The sequence below is a fragment of the Chenopodium quinoa genome, unplaced genomic scaffold (assembly GCF_001683475.1).
Source record: "Chenopodium quinoa cultivar QQ74 unplaced genomic scaffold, ASM168347v1, whole genome shotgun sequence".
Classification (NCBI taxonomy): domain Eukaryota; kingdom Viridiplantae; phylum Streptophyta; class Magnoliopsida; order Caryophyllales; family Amaranthaceae; genus Chenopodium; species Chenopodium quinoa.
The window spans coordinates 3,754,119-3,781,589 of NW_018744633.1; the positions used below are offsets into that span (position 1 = coordinate 3,754,119).

General features: G+C 34.4%; 3 protein-coding genes across 3 annotated transcripts; 2 read left to right on the forward strand and 1 right to left on the reverse strand.

Moving 5' to 3' along the window:
• The first annotated feature begins 3,298 nt into the window (after positions 1 to 3,298).
• LOC110701087 (isopentenyl-diphosphate Delta-isomerase I-like) lies at positions 3,299 to 9,452 on the forward strand. The gene is made up of 6 exons (XM_021878679.1): positions 3,299 to 3,674; positions 4,581 to 4,636; positions 6,336 to 6,427; positions 7,632 to 7,734; positions 7,818 to 7,955; positions 8,947 to 9,452. Exons 1-6 carry the CDS (start codon positions 3,406 to 3,408, stop codon positions 9,201 to 9,203), a joined length of 915 nt encoding a protein of 304 aa, XP_021734371.1. The 5' UTR covers positions 3,299 to 3,405; the 3' UTR covers positions 9,204 to 9,452.
• Positions 9,453 to 10,526: 1,074 nt separating this feature from the next.
• On the forward strand, positions 10,527 to 13,019 carry LOC110701093 (putative 4-hydroxy-4-methyl-2-oxoglutarate aldolase 2). The gene is made up of 2 exons (XM_021878685.1): positions 10,527 to 10,677; positions 12,318 to 13,019. Exon 2 carries the CDS (start codon positions 12,331 to 12,333, stop codon positions 12,829 to 12,831), a length of 501 nt encoding a protein of 166 aa, XP_021734377.1. The 5' UTR covers positions 10,527 to 10,677; positions 12,318 to 12,330; the 3' UTR covers positions 12,832 to 13,019.
• A 323-nt stretch (positions 13,020 to 13,342) lies between these two features.
• LOC110701088 (translation initiation factor eIF-2B subunit epsilon-like) lies at positions 13,343 to 27,231 on the reverse strand. The gene is made up of 15 exons (XM_021878680.1): positions 26,894 to 27,231; positions 25,948 to 26,178; positions 24,871 to 25,173; positions 23,979 to 24,086; positions 22,152 to 22,341; positions 20,861 to 21,123; positions 18,103 to 18,232; positions 17,285 to 17,349; positions 16,605 to 16,838; positions 16,443 to 16,519; positions 16,150 to 16,241; positions 15,320 to 15,402; positions 14,717 to 14,788; positions 14,466 to 14,591; positions 13,343 to 14,350 (listed from the first exon to the last, which is right to left on the reverse strand). Exons 1-15 carry the CDS (start codon positions 27,020 to 27,022, stop codon positions 14,306 to 14,308), a joined length of 2,148 nt encoding a protein of 715 aa, XP_021734372.1. The 5' UTR covers positions 27,023 to 27,231; the 3' UTR covers positions 13,343 to 14,305.
• Positions 27,232 to 27,471: the final 240 nt, after the last annotated feature.

The window sequence follows — 27,471 nt, forward strand, 5'->3', positions numbered from 1 at the left end:
AGGCATTTTAAAATCATCAAGAATTTAATAATTTTGACTAATTTTTGATTTATTTTATAACATGTATTATGTATAATATGATTTTGAAAGAATAAAAAACCACGGTTATACCCAAATGAACCTTTAGTTATCAAAATTGGCCCTAAACTGCAATTTGATTATGGTGAAACCATGAGCTACTTTAGGGTCTATTCACATTTACTGAACTAAATTGATTGTAACTGAACTAAGCTGAAATGAATATTTTATGAAAAAAGGAAACTAAAAGCTGAACTGAATTGAATTGATTGGAGCTGAACTAAACATACCCTTAGTTGATACCTCACCGGCTCATACACTTAAAGTCTAACTTGTGATGGTTGAATACACAATTATGTGACGATTATTTTAGGATCTAGTTAATCTGATTTACTGAAAACAACTTAATTGAACTGAATAGAGTTGAAATGAATTATTTATGAGAGAAGAAAATTAAAAATAAACTGAATTGATTAGAGCTGAACAGAACATAACTGAAATTAAGCTGAACATGCCCTTAAAGTACTCCATAACAGTATTTCCAACAAATCCCTAATTGTCCATTTATTGGTAGTAATGCACAGGGCCATAGAGGACATGGTGACTTGTGGAAAGTGGTATATGGTTGACTTTATTTGTATAATGAAGTTCAATAAATACAAGCAATCCAAGTACCCTCGAGTTTCACGAGTTATCCAAGTAGCCATGAGTTCCACGCACCAATTGTAAAAACAAAACGTTTTTATTAAGTTGACCAAAATCATTCATGCTATTGATTTTTTTACGACTAATTTTTAACATTTGTTGTTATTATAAGTCATGCACCGGGAGCTAATAATATAACACTGCTAACTAAAAGAAAATGAAATATAGAGTACTCCATAATAGAATTATATTTTACGGGTTACAAACTTACTACGTACTGTGCATCGAACGTAAATTTAATTTATACACAGTAAATAATTTGGAATCATTTTCAAGTGCATATTCAATACGGAGTATATTTTAATTTTTTTGATAGAATTTGATTCAATTATAATGTTTCATTGGTTACAAATAGATAGTCAACAACTTTACAATTTTACATGACAACAAATCTTTTATTTAAAAAATCATTGAATTAGTGAGATCACAAGATCAAGTCATTGTTATTTTTTACTCCATAAATGAGGTAGAGAATATATTATGCAATATCATTACCATTTTTAAATGATTCTAAACACATTTGATATACTCAATCAGTTGATCATCACTGTACTGATTTTGTAATTATTTAAGGTGATATGATTTTTTTGATTTGTTATGTGTTATCATTTGATCTTGCTCATATGTAAGGTAGAAATTAGAAAATAAGGTACCACCCCGACCTTCAATATAAAAAAAAAATCAAAAACAATTAACACAACATTATTGACATGAAATTTATTGGATATACTGTTATACACCGGCTTACTTAATCAAATTGAGTGGGCATGACTATATTGTCTATACTCAATAGTCAACATAAAACATCCCATGAAAAATAATAATTGAATAGTCAATACCAATAATAAGATGGTAGGAAAAGTTAATTTTTAAGGGCAGTGAAACAATATCTATATTTTTTTGTTGTTTAAAGAGCCACAAAGACGAGGGTAAGAATCGATCCCAGAATCTCTGGAATTTGGGGAAGGAAACTTTAACCACTTGAGTAGTTAAGTTATTTATTCCCCATTCTCTTAATATCTTGTATAAGTAGTTAAGTACAAAGAATATGATTTATCATGATCTTAGATCAACTTTAATTGGTAATAAAAATAATAAAAAAAAGCAATATTTTACTTAGTATATCAAGGATATAAGATGAATGGGTAAACACATATCTCATGAAATGATATGGTTGATCCAATTTGAATAAATCCATATTCTCATTCAATTTGGAATTGAAATGAATCAACTATTATTAAAGATTTACATAATCAAATTTAAAACATATAATTCCATACAAAGCACACAAACCTCACAATACATACTTGGTAATATGAGTGTTATGTCTTTATCTTTGTTAATATTTGTAATAAAGTAAACATACAACTAAGAATTTTGGTAAAAAGATAATATTAATGGTAATTGAAAAAAACAAATTTGACTAACATTTTGAGTCACCAATAATGGCAATACAAATTCTTAAATGGACCTGGTTCACACTAATTTATTGTGCCCCACTAACATTAGAGACAATATGATTGTTTTATTAATAAAAAAAAGGTCACTATATTAAAATAAAGGTTATTATGTTGAAATAAAAGTTAATGTGACATTATAAAAGCTATAACAGCTTAACTTTTTTTAATGAAAATTTTAATATAATGGTCAATATGAATAATAAAGATCATAATGTTAAAATTAGGTTATTATTCAACATAATTTCGTACTTTAAATTCATAATAATATTAAAGGTCATACATGTTTTAAAAAAGGTTACTATGTTAAAAATAAGGTTACTATAATATAATTAGGGGTCACTATGTTGAATATAATGCCAGTTACGTGTGTATAAACCTTAGGTCCACAATAATATTGTTGTGGACCAGGTTCACGCAAGATTTGTAAATTCTTAAATGGACCTGGTTCACACTAATTTATTGTGGACCACTAACATTAGAGAAAGTATGGTTGTTTTATTAACAAAAAAAGGGTCACTATAATTTTAAAAAAGGTCACTATGTTGAAATAAAAATCAGTGGTAATATATAGGCCTAAGTGGTTATTTTTGTAATGAAATATTTTATATATTGATCAATATGAATAATAAAGGCCACTATGCTAAAATTAGGGTAGTAGCGCCGTATTTCAAGTTCACAATATTATTAAACGTTGTAGTAGTTTTAATAAAGGTTACTATGTTAAAAATAAGGTTACTATGTTAAAAATAATGGTCACTATATTCAAAATAATGTCAGTTGCGTGTGTATAGACTTCGGGACCACAATAATATTATTGTGGACCAGGTCCACGCAAGTGTTTTTGTAATGGAAAAAGTGACTATCAATCGGAGACGGAGGGAGTACAAAGCAACACAATAATCAAATTTCTAATTAGCAACAAATTAATTCGAGGTGTCAAATTGAATCATAGGTCAGAATATGTCTAACTAAACAAAGTCATTTATAATTATAGGTCATGCCAAATTATTATACCCGTATAAGGTCAAATTCCGAATTGAGTCACTCCGGGTTAGGCATTCCCTATAGGGGAATAGAATAGAGCAAGATTAAGCAAAGTGGTAAAAGATGCCAAGAAAAATAAAAGACAATTGAGAAGAAAATAAAAGTATTAATCATCGATTCATCGTCGTCCCAAGTTAGAATAGTACGAAGTATAAACAACATAATAATAATAGTGGAAATGGCATCGCATCTCAAATGTATCGCCACCACTGCCTATAAATTCAACCAACCTTCTTCTTTCTCTCTCCTCTATAAACCTTCTCTCTTTCTTTCTCTTCACAACCCCAAATCTCTGTCTTCCTTTTCTCTCTCCTCTTCTTCTTCTTCTTCTTCTTCTTCTTCTTCTTCTTCTTCTTCTGCTCGATCTTTCGCCACCTCAACCATGGGTGACGTACTTGCTGATTCCACCATGGATGCTGTTCAAAGACGACTCATGTTTGAGGATGAGTGAGTATAATTTTTTCACTTTATAATCCATTTTTAAGCTTGCCCTTTGAATTAATGCCTGCTGATGATGTTTTTTTTTTATTTTATCTTTCTGGGTTTATCTGGGTTTTATGTCAATTGATTAAATTTTTTGTTGTTTTGATGATTGTTTTGGAGTGATGGGGTTTGAATTAATGGATAATGCTGATCTGGGTCATGTTTTTATTGCTTCAATTCTGCTGATTTTACTCATCATACTGCGATATTTGTTTATGATAGTTTAATTAATTTTAATAAATAATATTAATGCTAGTGGTTGGTTGGTAGTCTGCTATGAGAACGTACCATAATTGCTAAATGATATGCTTACTTTTCTGGAAAACATGTTAATTGTATGTACTTTGCCAAAATTTGGATCATATTTGACTTGTGTTTATGTTGATAGAAATCAAATAAGTATCTGTAATTCACTAAATCAATATGCTTTGAAAGATAATAGGATGATCTTAAATATTTATCCGATTCTGCAAGTGCTCTATGTTTTTTTGCTTGTTGTCTAGCACTGCCCATTGTCAAGGTTGCACAGCGCGCTGTTGAGTGGACTTGTTGGCGACGAATTGATTACAGTACATCACAAATTCTAAGTCAGGACCCTTGATGATTAATCACAAAATTTATATATGTATTAGCATCTAGGCTTTTGGTGCATTTCACTTTTTTTGCCATCAAATCTTAATGAATAAACTACCTATATTTAACAAATGCTTTATGAGATTATAATTGTTTCTTATGGTTAGTTATATTTATATATTAGAATTTAGAAATCTGGGATTGTATTAAATCTCCCACTATTGCATTTTAGAGTACTTCAAAGACTCAATTACAACATATACCCTCTTTTTAATACCTAATTTATCTATTTTGCAGATGTATTTTGGTGGATGAGAGTGACAACGTTATTGGTCATGATAGCAAGTACAACTGTGAGTTTTTCTTCACCTCTCGTAGTTTGCCTTTTCATAGATATAACTGTTTGCTAAGATTTTCTTGTTATCTTCCTTTTGTACAAACAAAATTTAGAATGATCCCGACTCTATGTTACTTCCAAATTAACAACTAACATGGTCTTTGGTATGTGGGTTGCCCTAGATGTCACATTTGATATGATGACCTGTTTAGGCATTTCGACCACTGAAGTTAACATGTTTCTGCTGAATTGCCTCTTTGGTTTACACTCTTAACACTTAAGCCCTGAAGTTGATACTTGATAGTAAATACTATCAGTGATTGTTTTCAATCAATAGGTTTCTGAGTTTCATATTAATAACATGAAAGTTATGGTGTGCATTGGATCCTGTTTTCCTGCTAAATTGAATGGGTAGTGGTATCACTAGCATATAGCAAACCATGACTACCGCTTGATGCCTGATGCCTTAAAACTGACTTGTTAATGGTGTATGAAATATATTCTGCTTTATTCTATCATTGGTATGCTGGTAGAAAGCCATTATAAGCTTTATTAGATATATTTTTCTGTCACATTTAGCATAAGTTTATCTTTGGTTCGATGTAAGCCTGAGTAATCAGGGCTGTCTTTTATCCTAGGTTGAGTAGTATCTTTAGCTTTACCATTCTAACCTGAATATCCCACTTTTTATATTTTATCTTGGAACTTTGTAGTTTAATAAAAAAAATTTGTCAATTACTACCCACCAAAGTAGGGGGTTTGTCAATTACTTTTTGAAAAGTTGTTAATTAACCTTTTATGAGGGGTCATGATTACTATTGCTACCTTTACTAGCTTTTCGGCGAGTTTTGCCCGATTGTGATGTCATAATGTGTGTTAAACATTTAATCCGCTATATATTAATAACAAGGGAATTGAATGATCTTGACCTAGTAAAGTAAATTTTACTCTTATCTTCTTAATCATGGTCATTTATTATCATTAACACCATGGACACTTCTCTCACATTTTCCTGGTTCATCTTTCTGATTAGGGATTTATAAAATTCAATTCTTTTACCCAATATTTTATTCATTTTTGTCAAATCCCACATAGATTTGCAACAAATTCGTGGGAAATCGGAGCTTTGATGTCAAAAAATAAAATAACAATTGACATTGAACGTGGATATATTGTCAGTGGTTTTAATTAGGGGTTTAATGATTTATATTAGTTCGCCTTTTCTTATTTAGTTATATGGTAGTAATTTCGATATGACCGCTTTATGACATTATCGCCAGATTATTCAGCCTGAAAAGAATACAAGGTAGTAATAGTAATCACAAACTGCTTCAAAAGGTAGCAATTAACATTTTTTTTAAGGTAGTAACTGATAAACCCCTTACTTTGGTAGGTAGTAACTGATAAATTTTCCTTTTAACCGTTATGTAACCTTTTGGAGCATACAATAAGAGTAATTGGGCTCTATTATCTTTAACAATCTGTTTTTCATGAAGAGATTGATAGAGACAATAGATAGTTAGATGCAGCACAAATAAATCAAATCACTATAATAGAATTGAAATGTCTTTCTTTGGTCTATGGTTAGCTCTAAAAGAAATTTACTTGTTGTATTGAAATTAGTAGCTCTCTTGTTACATGCATTATACTACCACGGATCTTCTTAGCACACAATAATGGTTTTCTTATTCTTTGAATTTGCTCACATTTTACAGGTCACTTGATGGAGACTATTAATGCAGGGAAGGCACTTCACAGAGCTTTCAGTGTATTTCTGTTCAATTCAAAATACGAATTACTGCTTCAGGTATGTCGCCTGCTTCACCATTTTTAAATTGACAATTGTCTGTTTAATGTCGAAGTTTATTGTTGAGTGATTAGAAATACTTTGGCTGAGATTTAGAAGCCTTGACCTAGAAAGAAACAAGAAAGGCTTGTTCATATGATAAATTATAAACTAGCAGAATAATCTTTTTCCCTTCAGCTGTCGCTGATGTAACCTTCTTAGTGATAATTATCACCCGATATTCTTATAAGTACAGTTCTCTGCAGTCAGTTTTTTATCAGCTTGATCTAACTGAATTTTTTCTACTACGTATTTATAAAGTCCTCGGTCAATAGTGGTTGCTTGGTCTTCATTTACTTTTCAATGGGGCATTCTAGACCTAAGAGATGAAAAAGAAGTCAATTTTCTTGTTCTTGCTTCCCTACTTTTTTCATTGGTCTATATATTTTAGTATGATATGATTACATATATTAATAGACTATTAGGACAACTGAGTGGAATATGTCATCAAATCTAGCTCTTTTTTTTTCTTTTCTTTTTCCCTTGTTTTCTTGACAATCCCAACCCCTCTTCCTTCAATACTACCGGACGTACATAGTTTACTTTTTATAACTGAAACCCTCCAATTTATGCTGCTTGTATTTTTTGCTAATTACCCTTTTCTTTTCAACAACCTTGGGCCATGAGTCCACAACACAAACCTATTAATAGCTATGAGTATGTTATTGTGCATTTGAAAACATTTGTTTCTAGATTTTTTTTTTTTTTGAAAATAAGATGACTCTCTTGTATGTGTGATCAGTTATTTAATAGTCCTTGCATCCTTTCAAGGAAATTAAGATTGAAGTTCCTGAGGATCTGATTTTTGATCAGGCTCTTGTGTCTACATATGCGTTATCACTCTCATTGTCAGCAAATTGTCTTTTTTTGCTTCTTATTAAAGATTCCTTATTTTTCTGATCTGTCTTGTATAGGCAGTCAAAATTCAAAGTGACAGATTAAATTGTATTTGCTTGCATGCTTGATATGAAACAAATGTGCACTACACACCAGCTGAGACTTTGCTCACAGATACTCCACTTGATTCCAATATCACATTATGTGGGGACTTTTGTGTCATGTTAGCATTCTAGGCTTGCTGAGTAGGATTTCTAGATTATGTAGAACGTAATTTTGAGCAGTTTTCTTGAAATATATGCATGACTTGTTATCATTCTTTGTACAGCAACGTTCCGCGACAAAGGTGACTTTCCCTCTAGTGTGGACCAACACTTGCTGTAGTCATCCCTTGTATCGTGAGTCAGAGCTGATGAAAGAGGATGTTCTTGGTACTCAAATTTTGCCCCAAAATGTACACATTATTATGTCTAAACATATGGTATGAAATCTGAATCAATTTCTGTGTTGTTAGGTGTGAGGAATGCTGCTCAGAGGAAGCTTTTGGACGAGCTCGGTATTCCAGCTGAAGATGTGCCAGTTGATCAATTTACTCCGCTTGGACGTATGTTGTACAAAGCCCCATCAGATGGAAAATGGGGAGAGCACGAACGTAAGTTCTTAAACTATTTCCCCTATTTTATGTCTCCTTTATTAGTTTTTACATTCGATAGTTCAAGAGTTATATTCTTTATAGCTTCTAGCTCATTATCCATTCTCATGATGTTCTGTGATGGGGTCATAAGAGTACCATTTTTTTTTATTTGGCTCCTCATTAAAGGTATGAGATTCTAAATAATATGCACATTTTAGAATATCCCCAGTGCAGTTTTCTGCATCTGAACCACATATTTTTTGCATGATCAAGGAGCTGAAAATGATATTGGTGTGCTAAGAAAAATAACTCTAACAGCAAATGTTACTTTAGTAAGGGAGTTCTGCAAAAGCGAAAAATTATTAAAATGCAGTCAATGTATCAGCATTTGCATTTTAATAATATTCTCTCATGAACAACCCAATTCGGCAATTCCTGCTTCTTTAGGACTCTAGCTATTGGCCCAGGTTTATACCGGCTATTTCTGGCTCTAACTGATCGACATTTTAGGAAGTGGCCAGGAGTCACAGGTAAAGATGGCTTTGGGCTGTGCCCGGTCCACGTGCTTTGGGGTTAGTTAGGCTCGGCCCACAAGTTTCGTGCCGTGCCAAGCTTGCGTACATAAGCAAAATTGCATTGATTTTAGCATGCTTTGATGTGCCAGACCTAGTCGTGCTTTATCGACTTATCATGCTTCTCCCGAATAAAGACGCTCCAGGCGCGGCCCACGGCCCACATGCACAATACCGTGCCGTGCGGGCCTACATTGTGCACGTGCCTTGCCGTGCTTTTTCGTGCCGGGCCTTGGGCCGGCCCGGCCTAGTGCCGTCTTTAGTCACAGGACTGTCCTGCTCTGCAATTCGTTCTAGTGGACCTCCTGCTGGTCATTAAGAATTTATAAAAATCATACTCCATACTTGTGCAAGAGCAGTTCCCTATCCCCCCTTCCCTTTTTTCTATCATTCTGAAGTATGTTGTCATACTGACTTTTCTTCGCATCATGTTGCAGTTGATTACTTGCTATTCATAGTAAGAGATGTCACAGTGAAACCTAATCCTGATGAAGTTGCTGATGCCAAGTATGTCAGTCGAGAAGATCTCAAGGAGATTTTCCGGAAAGCTGATGCAGGTGAGGAAGGTGTGACTCTTTCCCCCTGGTTCAGGCTGGTCGTTGACAACTTCTTGTACAAATGGTGGGATCATGTCGAGAAAGGCACTCTCAATGAAGCCGTTGATATGGAAACTATTCACAAGCTTATAGAATGATTTCTAGCTAGCTAAGATAATATTAGCAGTTGCATTGGGTAGTTTGTCCCATAGTTGAATTGTCCTGTTTACAGCAAGAATAGCTTGTTTATTGTTTGAGCTTGTAATTTCTCTTAAACTTTGTCTGAATCTTCTGATATTGTAATTTGGGAGTGGATGTATACTCGGTTTTGAGATTTTAAGATGTTATAATTCGTGTTTTTAAGGCAGTAGATATGGTTTGGCATTCAACTGGCTGCTTTTATGGCATTCAATCATTCATCTATGCTTATTCTTCCTCCAACTTTCTTTCTGAAACTGTAACACTAATAAACAGGTTTTATTTTTGTTGGGATGAACTCCTATACAAGGCCGTAACTAGGCAAAGCTCTGAAACAAAGGAATAGGGACAAGACAATGATATTAATCTCACTCACAGATTTAGTAACAAAACTTGTTGCTTGAATAAGCGAGTTTTTATTCAGATTATAATTGCGATATGCTTAATCAGTTACTCGATACAACTTTACGAGGACTTTTTGTAAGATTATTGGCGACTTATTACTAATTACAATGATAAACTGTAACAAACTTTTTGTTTTTTGAACTTTTTAATGGTAAGGAGAAGGATAAACTACAACGAACTAGGATCATGCTTGGATATCATGGAGTCATGGTATACTTTATATACAATAATGTACAAATTATTCAAGAATCATTATAACACAGAAGAAATATGAAAAAAGAGTAATGGTTGGATAATGAAACTTAAGAAAATGCTGTCACATGAATAAGTTGATAATAAAGTAGTGGTGATACGCATATTCTTTTCTGAGTTTTGACAAAGGGGAAAGGTATATTTCTTTTACTTTGGAGATTTTGCAAGTTTGTTTGATACCAACTGTGTTTTTCTTTTTGTTGTCATTTCTCAAAATAATCTATAGTTTGAGCTGTATTTTTTTTAATTGTTATTGTATAAATATTTTATTGTCATAAAATTAAGATAATATGAAATTGATAAGTACAAGTAGCATTTTATTTAAATCTAACCACTCCAAATGACCATAAAAATGGGCGAATTGACTCCGATCAGAAAGAAAGCTTTGTATTTAAATTTCAAAAAAAATAGAATATGTGATAATGTTAATGTCTTATACAGAATATTCATTATCAACTAAACATATTTACGGATCTCAAAAGTAAGATTAGCCGAAAATAACCCAACCGACCCGTTTGACATGTCCATTTCGAGCAGACCGTAAGAGTATCTATCACTGTGTCATTAGTTAATAATAAAAGGCTAATACCCATAATTTATCGTTTTATTCGTCCTAGTAAATCATTTAATTATTTCATTAATATCATAAATAGCAAGAAAAAGAGTATCTCTGTCATAGATTGATTGAAGAGCCCTGAAAGATCACAACTTTAAACTCTTTCTCTCTCTTCTCTCATTCTCCCTCTTCTTCTCATTTCTTGGGCTTTCACTTGGGAGGTAATTAATTCTCTAATTAAGCTCCATTATTGTTATATATTTCCTTTTTTTTTCCCTTTTAATTGATTTCTGTTTTTATTATTTTCGATCATAAAATTATGCACTACCATAAATTCTTCAGTTTCATTATCATAATTCTGTAGTTGATAATTATGTGATGTTTTTGGGGTTCCGTTTTTTTTATGTCAATATTTTTGTTCAGTGATTGGATGGTTGAGTGACTAATTAAATCGAAAGTGGGTATTATTGGGTTTTTTTTTTTTGGGTGTTTAAGATGAATTAATGTTGTTGTTTGAATGCAAATAGCTGTAAAATATTTGAGTATTTTTGTCTGATTTTTTTCCCTATAAGTTTTAGTATTTGTGCTGCTAGTTGTGATTTCATGTTTCCCAAAATTCATATGTGGGATTAGTCCAAAAATGTGGGATGATTTTGTTTTTTCTATCCAAATTAGTAATAGAAAGTTGGTATGAGATAGCCAAAAAAACAGTAAAAAATCCTTAGATTGCTAATTGTAGGTGTGTTTTTTCTGGATTAATTACATAAGTGTGTATATATTGGTGATTAGCACTAATTATAGATTTATAGGTATGATTAAAAGGAAAAAAAAAAAACGATGTTTCCATAATAATCAATTTTGATAAGTGAAAATAAGTTTTAATCAGCAAAGATCTGTAAAAACTACTCCCTCCATCTCTAGATGTTGCAACGCTTAGATGTTAATTCTCTCACAAAAGATAAAGTCAATGTCCGAATAACATTTAGAGACAGAGGGAGTAATAAAGCTCAGCTTAACCAATGAATTTAAGTTTTTGATTCTAATCACTTAAGTAAAAATCAGGTGGAAGAGATGAAGTCATTGTAATATTGATTGTGTTTTGTTAACTGAAATGCTCTCATGAATTTGTGTTATGTTGATCCAATATCAAGTATTGGTTGTACTTTGACTCCTTTCTTCTATACTGCCTATGCCTGTGTGATTAAGGAAGAAACGTTCTGTACTGCTCTGATTAATGTCGAGATAATATAGCAAAAGATTATTACCCTTCTGAGGTACATTTCTTTCATTGAATGTTTTGCTAGATGAGGCGGTAAAATTTCTGTTAAGTGTTTAGGTTGAAAAATGTAGGCTGCAGAAGTGGACATATAGGTCTAGCCACGAACTTTGCTGACTTAGGCTTCGTCCTTGGCCTGTTTTGTTTCTCCTTCCCCCCTCTCCCCTTCTCTCTTTGCAACTTTTCTTCGTGGATGAGAGAAGGTTCCTCCGCCAAAACCTTGAAAACCTAAGTCATGCGTCAAACATGTCTTAATCACATATTTAACATGACTAGGATTTGCCTGTTGTAGTTGGATTAAGGGTCAACTAGAATTAGTCTCTTTAGAGCTTCATATGAAAGATACAGTTCTGCACTTCTACCTTACCTGCCTAAGGCGAGTGAGCCTCTATAAAGGCATAGTTGGGTCAGCTTTGATTTTTGATGACACTAGTATCAGTAGTATGTTTTTTTTTTCTTCCTTTTAGGTCCAATGTTTCACCTGCTCACCATGTTTTTTTTTTTTTTCTTTTCAATATTTATCACTTAGAAATTAGGTAACTAACTTATTATACTTGTAAATCCTTTGCATATATCCTCCTACAGGTACTTAAATAACATGGCTTCGGTGGCAACAGCTGAAGTTTGTGATGCTAATTCACATTTAATTCAAAGTGGTGAATTACGAGCCCTGCAGCCAATCTTTCACATATATGGCCAACGCCAAGTGTTCAGCGGACCAGTAGTCACTGTCAAGGTTTTCGAGGACAATGTGTTAATCCGTGATTTTCTTGAGGAGAAAGGCAATGGTAGAGTTCTTGTTGTTGATGGTGGTGGGAGCTTACGATGTGCAATACTAGGAGGCAACCCAGTACAGCAAGCTCAGAACAATGGGTGGTCAGGAATAGTCGTGAATGGGTGTATCAGGGATGTTGATGAAATCAATAGCTGTGATATTGGGGTCAGAGCTTTGGCCTCTCACCCTATGAAGGCCAACAAGAAAGGCTTAGGGGATAAGCATGTTCCAGTCACAATTGCTGGGACAAGAATCTGTGATGGTGAATGGCTTTATGCTGACGCTGATGGAATTCTGATTTCGCGAAGTGAACCTTCTGTCTGATCTTGTGGTATGCCAATTCCGTAATAACTGTGTCATTGATATATGTTGATTGTGAGTGTAATTCATGTTTTTTTTTTCTTCATTCGGATCTATAAACAGCCCAAAATGTACCAATTTTCAAAGTTTGCAATAATGAAGTGTATGTTATGTATCTGAAACCTGGTATGTCTTATGCCTCTCCTTCTTTAGCATGATGATCTTTCAACTTTGTTCAGCTGGTTCGCTAACTCACAACTAAGCATCTCGGAGCATATATGTCTGTTTCAATTTGGTTTAAGATGAATATTAGAAAAGAAGGAACATAGAAGGGAGGCATAAAGAGGAAAACTTGTGCATACATTGGGAAAATGTGCCATTCCTCGGAAAAAAAAAAAACAAAAAAATAACTTTTCCCATTCAACCAAGTTCTTTCGAGTGCATACAGGGGCATAACACTTGCGAAGTATATGTTAAACATGCATATAGGAGAGCATTATGATTTTTTTTTTATTATTATTTTTTTTCATTTGAATTTTTTTTTTTTTTTTTTTTTTTTTTTTTTTTTTTTTTTTATCGTGGTGCATAATTTGTGTTTTACTATGCATTTATAATGTATCATTAAATGTAGTGCTACATTCTGTCATCCTTTGTTGTTGATTATTTTCTCCTAAAATACCTATCACCTATTATGTTGTAGTGGTACAATTTACCATATTTTATGCTTTTAAAACATATAGGAGCTATGCGCCAATACTTAACCAGTTCTTTCAATGTCAATTAGCGATCACTACAAACACATTTCCCCTGGTCAATCTTATGAATTCCATATTCTGAGCCAATTCAGTATGAGCCCTTAAATCTTATGCTGGCTAAAAAAATTGAGATTACACCATTAATACCATGAAGCTAGTATCTCCAGCTCACCGCCATACACAACTTGTCCATGACAATGGACAAGCTGGTTTTAAGGCCGCGAAACAGACTTTCTTTTAAGGGCACCAGGTGTACAGTGAATTTGCAATAAGAAGCAACTAAGCAAGGTAACCATTGGAAAACATATACTTGTATATTATATTTCCAAAATATTCTTGCAAAATAACATTACAACTGGCTTATGTTATCCACTTCAAAATTTAACATGCTTCCCCACAAGGTAAAATCAGGAAAACATGGCTTCAGGTCAGATCCAACAAAGAGCAATTTACCCGTATGAGAAACTCAAGTTCAATATGAAGTAACGAGAATATCAGACTGACTCAAAAGTCTAAGTTAGCCCATGATTTGCATGAAATCCCTTGCATCCGGTCTGGTGCCGCAGCTTCATTCTATGGCTCTTGACCAGAATTTTACAGTTGGAAATCTCATAGCATAATATTTGTACTTGTCCACTTCAGGAGTTATAAGTTGAAACTCCATGACGATTAGGAAACACATGGGCATTACCCATGCGATGGTCTATCCATGTTAGCTGTACTATCAACAAATTTAGTACAGCTCATTCCTCTTCTTCGGACTCCTCTTCTGATGCATTTTTTAGCCACTGCACCAATATGGAAGAATCAACTTCAGAGAAAAATGCAGAAATGGACCTTGGACATAAAAAATTAAATAAAATGTATGACTTATTGTAAGTAAACAGGATAACAAACTATTACTTCAATAAATGATTCAGCTTGCTTCAAGAAAACTCTATCTACTTCATCTGCTCCTTGTTTTTCGGATTCCCAAGCTAGTATTGCTTCTTCTTGGATGATTTCAAGCGAATATAGAAAATGCAAAATCTGCAATTAAACACAAGTAAAGATGTGGATCAGTAAAATCTGGCATGATAGTTAAGGAGGTGATCATTACCAAGCAAACAAACATGTATTATTTAGCAGAACTGCCAGCTCAGAATTTGATATACCTGAGAAAATAAAGGAGACAGTTCCTTTGCGGACTCTGAACAAATTTCTTCAAACTTTAGTATCACTTCAATCTGCAAAAAAGTCACAACACACGATGAATTAAAATTCCACCAAACTAGTATACCCATACCACTTCAGAAGTTCTCACAATCTCACGTACAATGTAAATCGGTTTGTTCTGTAATGCAAAAGTCAAATATAATAATAGATTCCAACAACAGCTAACAACTAGAATCACTAATTAATCACGATAACAAGAAGCTTGAATGCAACCCGTCCCACAAACAATGACCACCTAGTTCCAGGCAAATCAATCACATTGGTGTACATGTCACAAGTCTCTAGAAGGGCCTTTTTAGTGGGATGGGGGCAGTACTATGCAGTTATGTTCCAACAAATCCAGTTACATACAGATGTAATCATTTTCATAGCATTACAATTATGCAAGCATACCGAAATGAAATTGCATCAAATGACGACTAAACAAAAATTGATGACTGTACCTCCCAAATGCAAAATAGAAGATGTATTTTTGGGAAAAAAAAGTTTACAAAATGTAAATAGGTGATAATTTGACAAGTGCCAGATATAATGATACTCACCTCCTCATCTATGGATGCTAGATAGTATTTCAAAAGCTTCTTCCAAGTTGTGATTACTTTGGCCACATTTTTGTAGAGTTCGTCTGAAAAATAAACATCCATTAGCTGTAGATGACCAGACTTAGTTATCAGGAAAATTTAGTAATCATATGTTATGGTGGGCAGTAAAATTGATCTGGATTATTGGTCCTGCTTGCACATCATTCATGCTGAAGATTGGAGGACAGTTCAGTAGGCAAATCAGTGGAACAATTGAAAAGGAAACCAGAGGATTTTCACGGGTAGAACTTACCCGTTGCTAGTGTCAAATTGTGGGGGATGCGATTTAGGTATACCCTTCCTTCTCCCTAAGCATTTTTTTTTTAATACACTAACTTGTTTCGGCTTAACAGTCATATTGTTAATTAGAATACAACTTTCATATTGACAATGGAAACTCATGCTTGATACTTGTGTGACTAAATTAACAATCCAACCTCACAGTGACATGGTCAAACACCTAAAACATGTTCAACCTTGCTTAAAAAATTGATTTGGAAGAAATCTACAGAAAGATCAAATATAGCTTTATCTCCTTTTAGTAAAGCAAAATGACCAAAGAAGTTAAACCTTAATAACTAAATATCTTTCACACAGACACAAGGGATGGGCAGAATAAAGTAGAATGCCAGAAGAGTAGCAGAATAGCCTGATATTTCTTAAGTTGTTATTTTTTATTAGCAAACGGAAGTTCAATAGCCCAAATGTATCAGAAAACAAAGCAAGTCAACTGGATAAAAATGTTATAACAATATAATCATCAATCAAACATGACAGGGTGCAAAACTCACTGTTGGAACTATGTGGTGTTTCCACAGCCAACTTCATCACTGAATAGAATAGCGCTCCAGCACAGTCTGTAGCAGCCATATTGTATGACAAGCTGCAAATTGAAAACATATCTACGTCAAAATTAGTCCAAGCACCTTATCCAAAGTCAATAAGGTGTTGAAAGCGGACAACCAAATAGTTTAGACCTAAGCAGGAGTATATACATTTAGTTACTAAGTTTCTTACTAGACATTTCTCAGGAGATAAGGACAAAGTTCTTAGTTTTGATAAAAAATATGGAGGGAGACTTTACCGCAGCGAGTTTACTTCCAATATAACATTATCATCCTTGATATTTTCTTGCACAGCTCTTTGGAAAGTTGCCTCAACCTTCAAAAAAATGGTGAAAAGATTAACTTTAATGGGTTTAGAATAAAATGACCATTGTCTTTAAATTATATTATATACAAAGTACCTCTTTTTCAAACTCATCTATGTTATCCTCGGTAAGATTTTCAGGATCAACACTTGGTGCCACCAACTCTTCAGAGTGCTGAGGGTTGTCTATATGAGGCAGATCCACGCCTTCTGCTGCAGCTTGCAAGATCTCAGCAAACCTGTCTTCAGATATGGGTGCAACTGAATGTCGCCATTCTTCTTCACGTCCTTCGCAAACTGACCAGATGTAGCCAGCACCATTGGCACCAACCTTGAACATAAAGGAAGGGATGTCAATGTGGCTTCTATATTTGGTTAAAATCTAAATTAAAACCGACTCTAACATTGACACGCATAAACCTACACTCGCAGCACATAAAATCTAAAGCAAAACCCACTCTAACATAGACACGCATAAACCAACATTCACAGGCTCACAGCACACATAGAAACCATAAGTTAACCAGGATGGACAAAGTTATGCTCGAAAAAACAAATTCTCAGGCCAGCAGCAACCAGGATTTATAAATAAAAAATGGAATTCTGGAGACATACATCCTCTCCAAATATCTGAGCCACAATCTCAGTACAGTATCAGACATCACGTACCCAGGAATACAGGTGTACTATGTAACCATATATACAGGTGTACTGTGTAACCATATATAATATGAGGGATGTTATCATATCTACGAAATTGAATAATTAATAAACTACCTCAGAAGCTTCAGCTGCTTTGGATACCAACTCCCCATCTGACAATCCTGTTAAAGCATTAATTGCTGCATAAGGGGGGAAAAAAGAAGTTAGAATACCACATGCACATGCACATGAACATGAATATCACGAGGAAACCAGCTAGAAGTTTGTGCAACTCTGAATATATGACAAAGGTCTTGAAGGGTTTACTTGAAATTCAAGAAACATCAATTGGGGAAGCAGTTTCAGTTAATAGTAGCACAAATGGAAATGCTTCACCAGATTTGCAACCTGGTTGAAGACTGTCACCTCTGTTGAAGGCAAGGATGATGTACGAAGGCAGAGGTTAGCTCGTTCAGTAAAGTTATGAGGGCAGATGGATGCTCTAATGGGGTGACTTGTGAAGATCATACTTAGGGATGCAAGAGAATAAAAGGTGGACTTGAGAAATGAGAGAATTATACAAATGGGACTCAGCCCATGTAGCTCACTGATGACATGACCATCCAGTAGATAAATGTGGATCTCAAAAACCTGTATGTTTCCCAGAGAGGAGGAAGGGGGTAGTGGGCTACAGTCCCCCATCATAGCATCATCTGCACTCTTGATTGCCAGATGCTGTCCCTCCCCTTTCTGCCCTCGCACTTGTGCGTGCATAGTGTAAGTGTCCAAGGCTGAAAGAGTCTATGTTAATTGGAGTCGGGTATTAATGCCAGACATGACTATTTATGGAAAATTAATCATATATTCCAAATGAAGATCATGACCTGAACGGGTATGTGAGGTGAATTGAGGGTACAAATAACATGGAAAAGAATTGAGACAATGGTACATACACGAAATTTCTGCCATTCCACTGCTGCTGTCTGTATATTCTAACTCTTCATCACTATCTTGAAAAGTTGGTTGTTCATACAATGAAACCTTTGAGTAAGCAGGAACTACAATATCTTCCCCAATAACAACCTAAAATGATAATGTAATATAAATAAAAAAATATATATCTATAAATGATGATGGCTATGAATTGAAAAAACACACACATAAAAAGTAGTCTAAGATGTTGTGCTTCACACTAAATACGAAAGATAAAGCTGTTCATCAATTATTTTTAAGGAAATTAAAAGTAAAACACATACAAAGACCTTAACAGCAAAGAGGAGTAGCCCTCAATCACATTACTCAAATCAATCAATCAATCAAAGATTCAAAGCCTTTATAAGTGGGGTGAATCACATTACCCAAGAGAAAAAAAAAAAAAGAAAAGAAAAAAAAAAAAAGGTGCATCAATCAAGCAACACAATATCACATTATACACCAGATGACAATTAAAACACAAAAGTAAAAAACTGTAGCACAATACCAAAGAAACGCTAAAAGACCAAAGCAAGTCAAAGAGTATTTTGCTTAAGAAAAATAACCCACAAGATAGCTACACGAGAAAAAATGAGTACCATGGGAACTCAGCAAGCACAAATCAAAAACAAGAATTATCCATTCATACTCTATGATCTGGATGAATCAAGGGAACAAAGCAGCCCCCAACAAATCTGTGAGAACCAGTTTCCCAAATAAAAGGATCCCTTTGAAAATCAGGATTTAAGGTTGGGCACCTTTTGCGTCATTAACTCATTAATTACCCTATAAGAATATAAAAAGTGAGAAAATTAGGCTTCAAAAATTTCGACATGAATTGCTTATTCCATTTTCCGCCACTGAGACATATAATCAAGAAACACACAAGGTATCCATAGAACCATAACCCCATTGGTAGGTCCACACTATTTGGCAAGGTTTCACAAGTTACAGGCATCTCCAACTCTATTAATAATCCACTCTCCAAGCCAAAAATCATGTCTCATTAAAAGCTCTAAAGCCATGGGGATTTTGTAGGGACAAGCACATCGGGATTTTGATCAAACAAGATGAAGCAAGTACGACCCCGCCTACACTCCATTAACAAAAAATCCAAAAAAAATTAAGCTCCCTTCCAGCCTTCAGTTTATGCAGACTCTCAAGTCTCAACAAGAGGACCTAGAGGATAACCTATCTAGAGTGGCAGCATACTACATGACATTAGCCTCTATAAAACAAATACATTCCTAAATGTCGGGAAAGCAACTATATCAACAACCAAGTAATAGCCCCCTCCCCACCCCCCCCCCCAACCTCGTACAAGAACCGTGAATAAAAATCTTACTGTTTTTAAAAATCTACCAATCCATGACCCTGTCTAGGAAGCTCCAAGCCACCCTTTATATCATACTTCAAAAAATCAGACTTGAAAAAGTTACCTAATCTCCTGACATCATTCACAAATTTTCTACAAAGGATGCACATAAAACATGAGACCAAAGGTGTATCAGTTTATCACTACTCCATATCATGTTAACAAGGGAAAATGTCGAGCACAAAAAACAAAAGTATTGGAATTATCAATGTCAAAGAACAAATTCCAACTATCATAGCCTTCTATGCAGAGTGTTTTACAAATTTGTTGGTTGACGAAACATGATGAATATCTAGGCCAACATACTACAGTCCCCCACGCAACCTTTGCCCAATAAAATATTATTTAAAAAAAAAATAGCACAAGAATCAGTCTCTATGCACAACGTAGGCTTTGTTCACCTAATTCTTATTACTTGTTAAAATCAGACCAAATCAGAATTTCAGACCAGACCAGACCAGCACTACTTATTTCCATTATTTATTGCCAAATATCTATAATTTTGTATTTGTAAGATTATGAAAATTAAATATTTAAAAAATACGCGTTGAGACGGATCTCAAGAGATCCCACACGATAATGTTTTCTCTTAACATTGATGTACATTAAGGTCAAAATTAGTCAAATTAGACAATCAAATCAGAAAGATTTCGACCAGAGTTTAGAAATTTCAAACCAAAACATCTTATTTCAGGCAAAGAGAACAAAAGTAATGCTCATAATCAGGGAACATCACTACCACTTCTCCCGCCATCAGACTTATTAATTAAGAATACAAGTTTCTCATCAGATTCTAGTACCTTGTGTTATAAGAACAATCCCCTTCTCACAGTTACTAGTGTAACTATAGACTATAAAACTTCAATAAGTCAATAGGCGCGGATATCTTATATGGTGAAGTTGCATACAAGTATACAACAACCATACCTCCCCCCCCCCCTCTCTCTCTCTCTCTCTCTCTCTCTCTCTCTCTCTCTCTCTCTCTCTCTCTCTCTCTCTCTCACACACACACACACACACACACACACACACACACACACAACACAGCTAGACTTGTTTGAATACAATATATCAAGAATTTAATATCACTCTTTGTAACCAAAATGTTCATAACCTAAACTCTACTTAAAAAGCAATCTAAATATAATCTCATGTCCTAATATAAACACCACTTATTTGTAATGATTCTGATCTGATATCTGAATCTTATAAATATACTCCCTCGGTTCCTTAAAGATCTTCCCCTTTCCATTATAGTCCCAACACATGGGTCCACTCAGTCTCTTAAATAATACTCATGACACTAAATAATTATCTCGTTCCTACCTATAAGTCAAAAAGCTTAGATATAACATGTTTCGTACCTTAAATGATAAGATGACACCAGGTTCCAGAACAGTTCTAGCCTTCATCACCACCCCATCACAGACAACTGCATGTTTTAGTTTACAGCCATCTTCAACCGTGACATTATTCCAGATATACGAGCCTTCTATTGACACATTTGAGCCAATCTTGCACCCTTCCCCAATGATTGAATTTGAAACTTTACTGTTGCTGCCAATAGTGGTTCCCTTACCAATAAGGGTAAAGGGACCAATTTGGGCATTACTCGATAAACCTATATCTGGAAAAGCATACAAATAATTCCAGGATGTGAAATAAAAATAATGAAGCAAATAAAAAATTTAACAGCATCTTATTCTGGTGGCCCAATCAAAGAACAAATGATGAGTAAAGCATATACAGACAAGGAAGAGGAGAGAGATAAAGGTCTATATTAAGTAAATGAATCACAAAAGCACCTGTCAAGCCATAATGAGACATAAACCTAAGATGTACTGCACAGGAGCTACTTGCAGGAAGGAGGAAAAAAAGTCATTAAAAGCAAAGTGAAGTTAAAATTTTCAACCGAATCCCCAATGTATGCTTGACAGGATTTCAATCAGTGAATCAATCAAAAGGTTATACTTGATCAAATATAAGAGAATATATATGACACCTATGTTGCTCAGACTCTTCATCTCACCTCATGTACCCGAGTCGGTCGGACCCTCAACACTCGAACATGGGTGGGACGCTTGGACACTTCATTTTAGTTCAAACTCATTAAAAAAATTAAAAAATAGCCGGGTAGGACACTTGGACACATATCCGTGTCGGACATGGGTACTCGAGTCCAAGTAACATAGTATGACACCATCACACAGTAACTGGAAGCTAAACTTATTCTAATCTTTTTCTAGTGGAAGGCATATCATCTAAAAAATATTGTTTGACAAACCAAAAGAAGGAATATGTGATCAAGCATGCATTAACAAAAATAAAGATAAAAAAAATAATAAAACCAAACAAAAAAACAAATATCAAGATAAAACCCCGAATATGAACAAGATAAGAGAGAAGGTAAATCAGTGACCCATCCACCACACTCATAGCAATCTAGATGAAACTCAAAGGTAAAACAAAACTCCACAAAACTCCTGCCTACAGCAGGTTGTGTTTTTCATGCATACATAACCCTGAACTAGCAAGCAACAAAATTTTCATTAGACCTTAGATATGATCAAATAAAACCACTCTTTTAAATAAAGATCACTGGACAACTTAGTACAGTATACTTTCTAGAGGTGATCAGTTGATATTTATCCTTACCTGATGCACTGTACATTCCTTGTCTTCCAAGTTTCATCACAGAACTTCCAAAAGATTGGATGTCTGGTACCAGGGGATAAGTCCATCTTTGCATTATATCTTTGCTAATGGTGTCATAGCTTCTAAAATTCTCAACTCTAGCCGCATAATTTGAATGAATTTCATGAGTATAAATTTTGTAATCGGTAATCTGAAAATAAGAAATGATAACAAAATTGTGCAGAATTAGATAGGACAATTTTATATTAGACTATTGCGATATTTTGTCACAATAAATCAGCCTACAAGTTAAACCACAAAAAAATTTAAATGCAAGCAGGAAATAAAGATGCCACAAAACCAATCTTTTTTTTTTCAGAAGAGCTACAATTCCTGTTCTTTGACCGATAAATTGAAAACATAATTAAGTTCAAAGGGCGTGGAAAACTTCAAGCATGAATGACAAATGTTGTTCAACAGGTGACAGTTTCAAATTTCTCAACTTTTGGCTTGTTGACTGTATAATGCCAACTGTGTCTATGAAACAAATGCCAAAGACAATGCTATGTAGGGTTTCCAATTACAATTAATTCCTGACTATGAACCAATTGCCTTGTGTGCAATGGTGCACTCAAATGATTACCTGGAACTGTAATTTCATAATCAAATAACCACTTTAAGTGAAATTTTGGACTTAAGTAAAAACCTTAAGAGTCACCACACAATGATAATACCCTTACATGCTCTTCAAATCACAAAACTGTTGAGCAGGGGCATACCTGAATTTCTATTTAAAAGTGAAAAAAAAAAAAAATTACAGCACATAGAGTTGTACAGCTAGAATACGCATATTTACATATTAGCTCAATTCCTTAGTATCTAATTGACTGAATAATTTGGGAAAGCCCAAGCCGCCTTGACCCATAAAGACACTAACAAAGTTAATTATTTTCACAATAAATCAGGTGGGGCACCAACACCATTAGACATAAGGTCATTCCATTCCAGCCAAACCCCACAAAGAGTATATTTAACCACTCAATTCAGAGGACAAACTCACAAACCCAAGCCTAAAGCCTCTTTATACATTACAAACATCTTCTCCAGAGATAACAACCCAATTCACAGGATGAAAGATGTGAAGTGGTCAGCTTATATGCATTAGTATTTATATATACTTGAGTTTAAATTAATCTTTTCAGCGAAAAACCAATTTAAAGATGGTCTGCACATTATTATCCAAAAGTTTATCCTTGTCAGGCTTGCCTAATAGGTGATGGTGGCTACACTTTGATACCTCAAAGGATACTTTACACAAACAATGATCTGAATGTTCATCTTTGCTTTATTGGCATCATGACTGAAATAAACAATCACTTTTTCTATTGTCTTGTACTACGTACAAACTAAAGTAATGTGCCTTATGTGTGGGTTTATTCATTTATTGTTAGAGAAACTTTTTCCTTGAATATACTCATAATAACAAAAAAAATTCTTATTATACAATTCACATCAGTTTGTCTAACTTAATTCAATATTCAAAAAACTAAAAATCAAAATGCTCTTAAACCATTGATTAACTGATTAACCCAACCCAAGAATTCACAGACAGAGTCAATCATTATAACCTATCTAACCTACATGGCTAACAAGTCACATCACAAAGCAAGACCATAACATCTTATCCTAGTTCAACGTATACTATAAAGTACAAGAGTCGTACAACAAAGAGAAAGAACCAGTTAAACAAGGAAGAGAAAACAGCAAGAAAAAAAAAACAAGAAACAAGCTCTAATACTGCTACAATTCAAACAGCTGAAAGAGAGATGCATAGACAGATTCATATACCTCATCTACAAGTAGTCCCTTCAGAAAATCACGACGAAGATGCTGATAATCAAAGTTATCTGTGAAAAGACTGAGGACTTCTGGAGCACATATGTCAATGTAGCAGTCCTGCAAAAATGTGTCATTACTTAGAACAAGGTTTCTTAGAAATGAATAATTTTGTTACTTAGAACAAGGTTTCTTAGAAATGGATCTCTACACCAACATAAACAAACTTTAGAAGAAGCAACAGCTACAAAGAGAAACAGGTTACCTAAGTTGTGAACAGATACTGTGTAGCTAAGGTGGTTCGACAGTAGATAAATTCTTCATGCTGAATATATACTTCTAAAAGTAAAAAATACAATTAAGGATACACCGTAATAAATGAGCCATTTCCTAATTCTATATTAGAAATGTTCAAAAAATCATGGTTAGACCTTGATAGAATGATCCAGGTAAGGTGAGACATACACTACCATCATGTCAAAAATCTTATAGATGATCATAAATTCTTCATGTGTACAGATTCCTATTTGATGATCGTTGTTTAGATATATCACACCCTTGTTAATGCACACAGGAATACCAAAGCAACCCATTCACAATGCCTCATCAGCCCATATTATTTGCCAGGCAGTAAACCTTATAATTTTTTTAGTGGAGTAATTAACCATCCAACATGGTTCACAGAAATGGAAATCAAAATGCAGAGACAAGATTTCCTTTTGTGGGCGATTATCAAAGGGTTATACAAAAAAATATCAAGAGGGTGTGAACCAAGAACTACAAGTGTAAGAAGATACTATATTAAGACATGATGCCCCAGTTAAGCACTAACTGATCCACAAGCAGGGTCAAGTATATCATATAGGTTAATTAAAAAAATCACTCTTAAGTTTAATGAGCAAACCTGCATGTCATTATGCAACGAAACTGAGGAGTTAGCAGTCAACAATGATTTTTCAAGAGTTATAGGGTTTGCTCTATCCTCGTAAAACAACAGCTGATTTGTATCTGGATTAATTGCCATGAACAGCTCGTCTGTACCAAGTCTTGATTGGTGGGTGATTGCTGAAGGCTTCGACTTTTTTATGACCATAGTCATTACAGCATTGTTATCTTTCTTTCTCCTGTCTTTGTGTTCTTGAAGTGCCTCTGCGAGTGACATGTTGCTAATTGTGTCCCCGGTAACAAGAACAAAATCTCCATGTATCTAAGAAGAAGCATGTAACATGGATTTGTTACAATTTATGCAATAGATAGAAAGAAAAACCATATAACATTACACACACATTATACAAACAAATCAGTGTAACTAGTTAAGAACAGATTCCCACCTGTAATCAAACCTGCAACTTAGTCAAATTATGCAAAGCCAAAAGTTCAGAGGTCAAGGGATAAGGCGTACACACAAAGGAGAAATGACAAACTACCAACTTCCTACTCATTCAGATGAAGGAACAAAGTGTAATTGAGCAAGCACTTTGGCTTAGCAGCAACTGTTAGAGAACCAAAAAAGTTGAGCTGGAGAAAGTAGAAGGCAGAAGGAACCATATATTACAAGTAGAAAACACATCGTCTTAATGAAATGAGATGGAGATAATTGGCAGGAAAAAAGGGGAAGACCTGGGGGCGGGGGGGAGGGGGGGAGGGGGAGGAGGGGAATAAAAATAGTAGCTGCGGAAAAAAGTTCTGGAATAAAAACAAAGACTTATTTTATTGACGTAGTTTTAACTCCTAAAATCCTAAGAAATGGTGAATCTTATCGCACCCAAAAAAAAAAAAGTATGATCACGAAACAAATATAGCCAAGAATCAAACATCAGCAGCAATGACTAGAAAAAGAGAAATAGCAGACAACACAGACAACTTTCCCAGAGGATTGTAACAGATTGTACAAATCATTCATACACTTGAAAACAGTTGTGAGTCTATGGAGAAGAAACAACATAGAGAAGCAGCATAAAGAATAAAGATATACACGTACCACATTGCGTTCATATATCACTCGCATGGCATCTCCAGCACTGACCGAATTGTGTGACTCAATAGTTGTCACTGCCATGTTCGGATGCTTCAACCATTGAGACTTTGCCAAGTGATTGATCACTTGCTTTGAATGAGCACAACAAAACACAAAAACTTCTTCCACCCCAGCTGACTCGAGCCATGCCAAGGAATAATCTATCATCGGAATGCCAACCAGGGGCAGTAGTACCTTTAACAAAAGCAGATAGTTCACCACAAAATCATAGATATACTCTTTCATTTACCACATTGAACACACGCATACAATACTGCAGATGGCTCATATTTGTCACTTGGAAAACATAAGATAATGTGTATATGTACATTAAGGTTTCAGCTTTAACTTAAATTTACAGCGATTCCAACAAATCCATAGTCCCTACAACACAAAAATCACATGATTTTACTGATTATAGGTGACTTACACCCACAACCATATTCCAGACACAACATCAATTCAAGTAAGCAATTCACAGACATGGGTAAAATGTGGTTAACAGGTAAAGTTTCGAGTGGTGATACCGACCTATGATCAAATCCCGTCTAATACACACAGGAAAATTTAGACATAGGGTCAAAGGCTTAAAGAGTTAAAGTTTAATTTCAACTCAGTGACTTCAACAGCAAAACAAATTCACACATAATGAACAAAAGCAGCTCCTAAATCACAAATTTAGGATTAAAACAGTGAAATACAACAACAACAACAACAACAACAACAACAACAACAACAACAACAACAACAACAACAACAACAACAAAAAAAAAAATTGATCAATAAAAACCCCACAAACATTAATAATTCTTCATTCAATTCTAATGGGTATTTGCTAAAATCAATGAAAAATGCAATTAATTCATAAAAACATCAAACACAGCATAAATTTCGAAAAGGGGGAAATTACCTTGGGGCGTTCGAGGGTAATAGGGCGGAATTTGGTGGCAAAGCTATCAGCCAAAAGAATGGCTTGTAAAGGAACATGAGTGAGGTCATCTGCATCTTCTGCAGTCTTACTCGGTCTTCTCTGCACCATAGTTTATCTCTCTCTCTCCTCAAAAATCTTCAAAAACCCCTTTTTTCTCACAGCTTCTTCTTGGTTATTGTTGTTGTAGAGAAACGCTGTGGAGTATGTGGATCGATCTTTTTTAGGTAGCTTTGGCTGAATGAATGCAAGTTCTTTTTTAGGCTTTGTGGGGGACTTTTGGGTTTGTTCTTGTGCTATTCCAAAAACGCTAAGCTCGGGTTTTCTCGGCTTATTTTTATTGAACTAAATGGGAAATGATTTTGACACGCCTATTATGAAAGCACTATTTTTTATGTTTCTCTCCTATAGATATGTGCTAAATTAATCTTTGGTGTGCCAAAATCATTTTCCAATCTACCAAAAATGAATTAATTTTAAGTACCACATTTTTAAAAAAAATAATAATAAAATTGTTGGCTAGCTACAAAAATGAATTAATACCTAAATTAGCCAAGTAA

Coding starts and splice junctions, on each gene's coding strand:
- LOC110701087 (XM_021878679.1), top strand. CDS start 3,406: ATGGCATCGCATCTCAAATGTATCGCCACCACTGCCTATAAATTCAAC. Junction 3,675..4,580: donor CGACTCATGTTTGAGGATGA/GTGAGTATAATT, acceptor TCTATTTTGCAG/ATGTATTTTGGTGGATGAGA. Junction 6,428..7,631: donor AATACGAATTACTGCTTCAG/GTATGTCGCCTG, acceptor TTCTTTGTACAG/CAACGTTCCGCGACAAAGGT.
- LOC110701093 (XM_021878685.1), top strand. CDS start 12,331: ATGGCTTCGGTGGCAACAGCTGAAGTTTGTGATGCTAATTCACATTTA.
- LOC110701088 (XM_021878680.1), bottom strand. CDS start 27,022: ATGGTGCAGAGAAGACCGAGTAAGACTGCAGAAGATGCAGATGACCTC. Junction 16,839..17,284: donor AAGCAGCTGAAGCTTCTGAG/GTAGTTTATTAA, acceptor TTTATGTTCAAG/GTTGGTGCCAATGGTGCTGG. Junction 14,789..15,319: donor TAGCATCCATAGATGAGGAG/GTGAGTATCATT, acceptor ACTTTTTTGCAG/ATTGAAGTGATACTAAAGTT.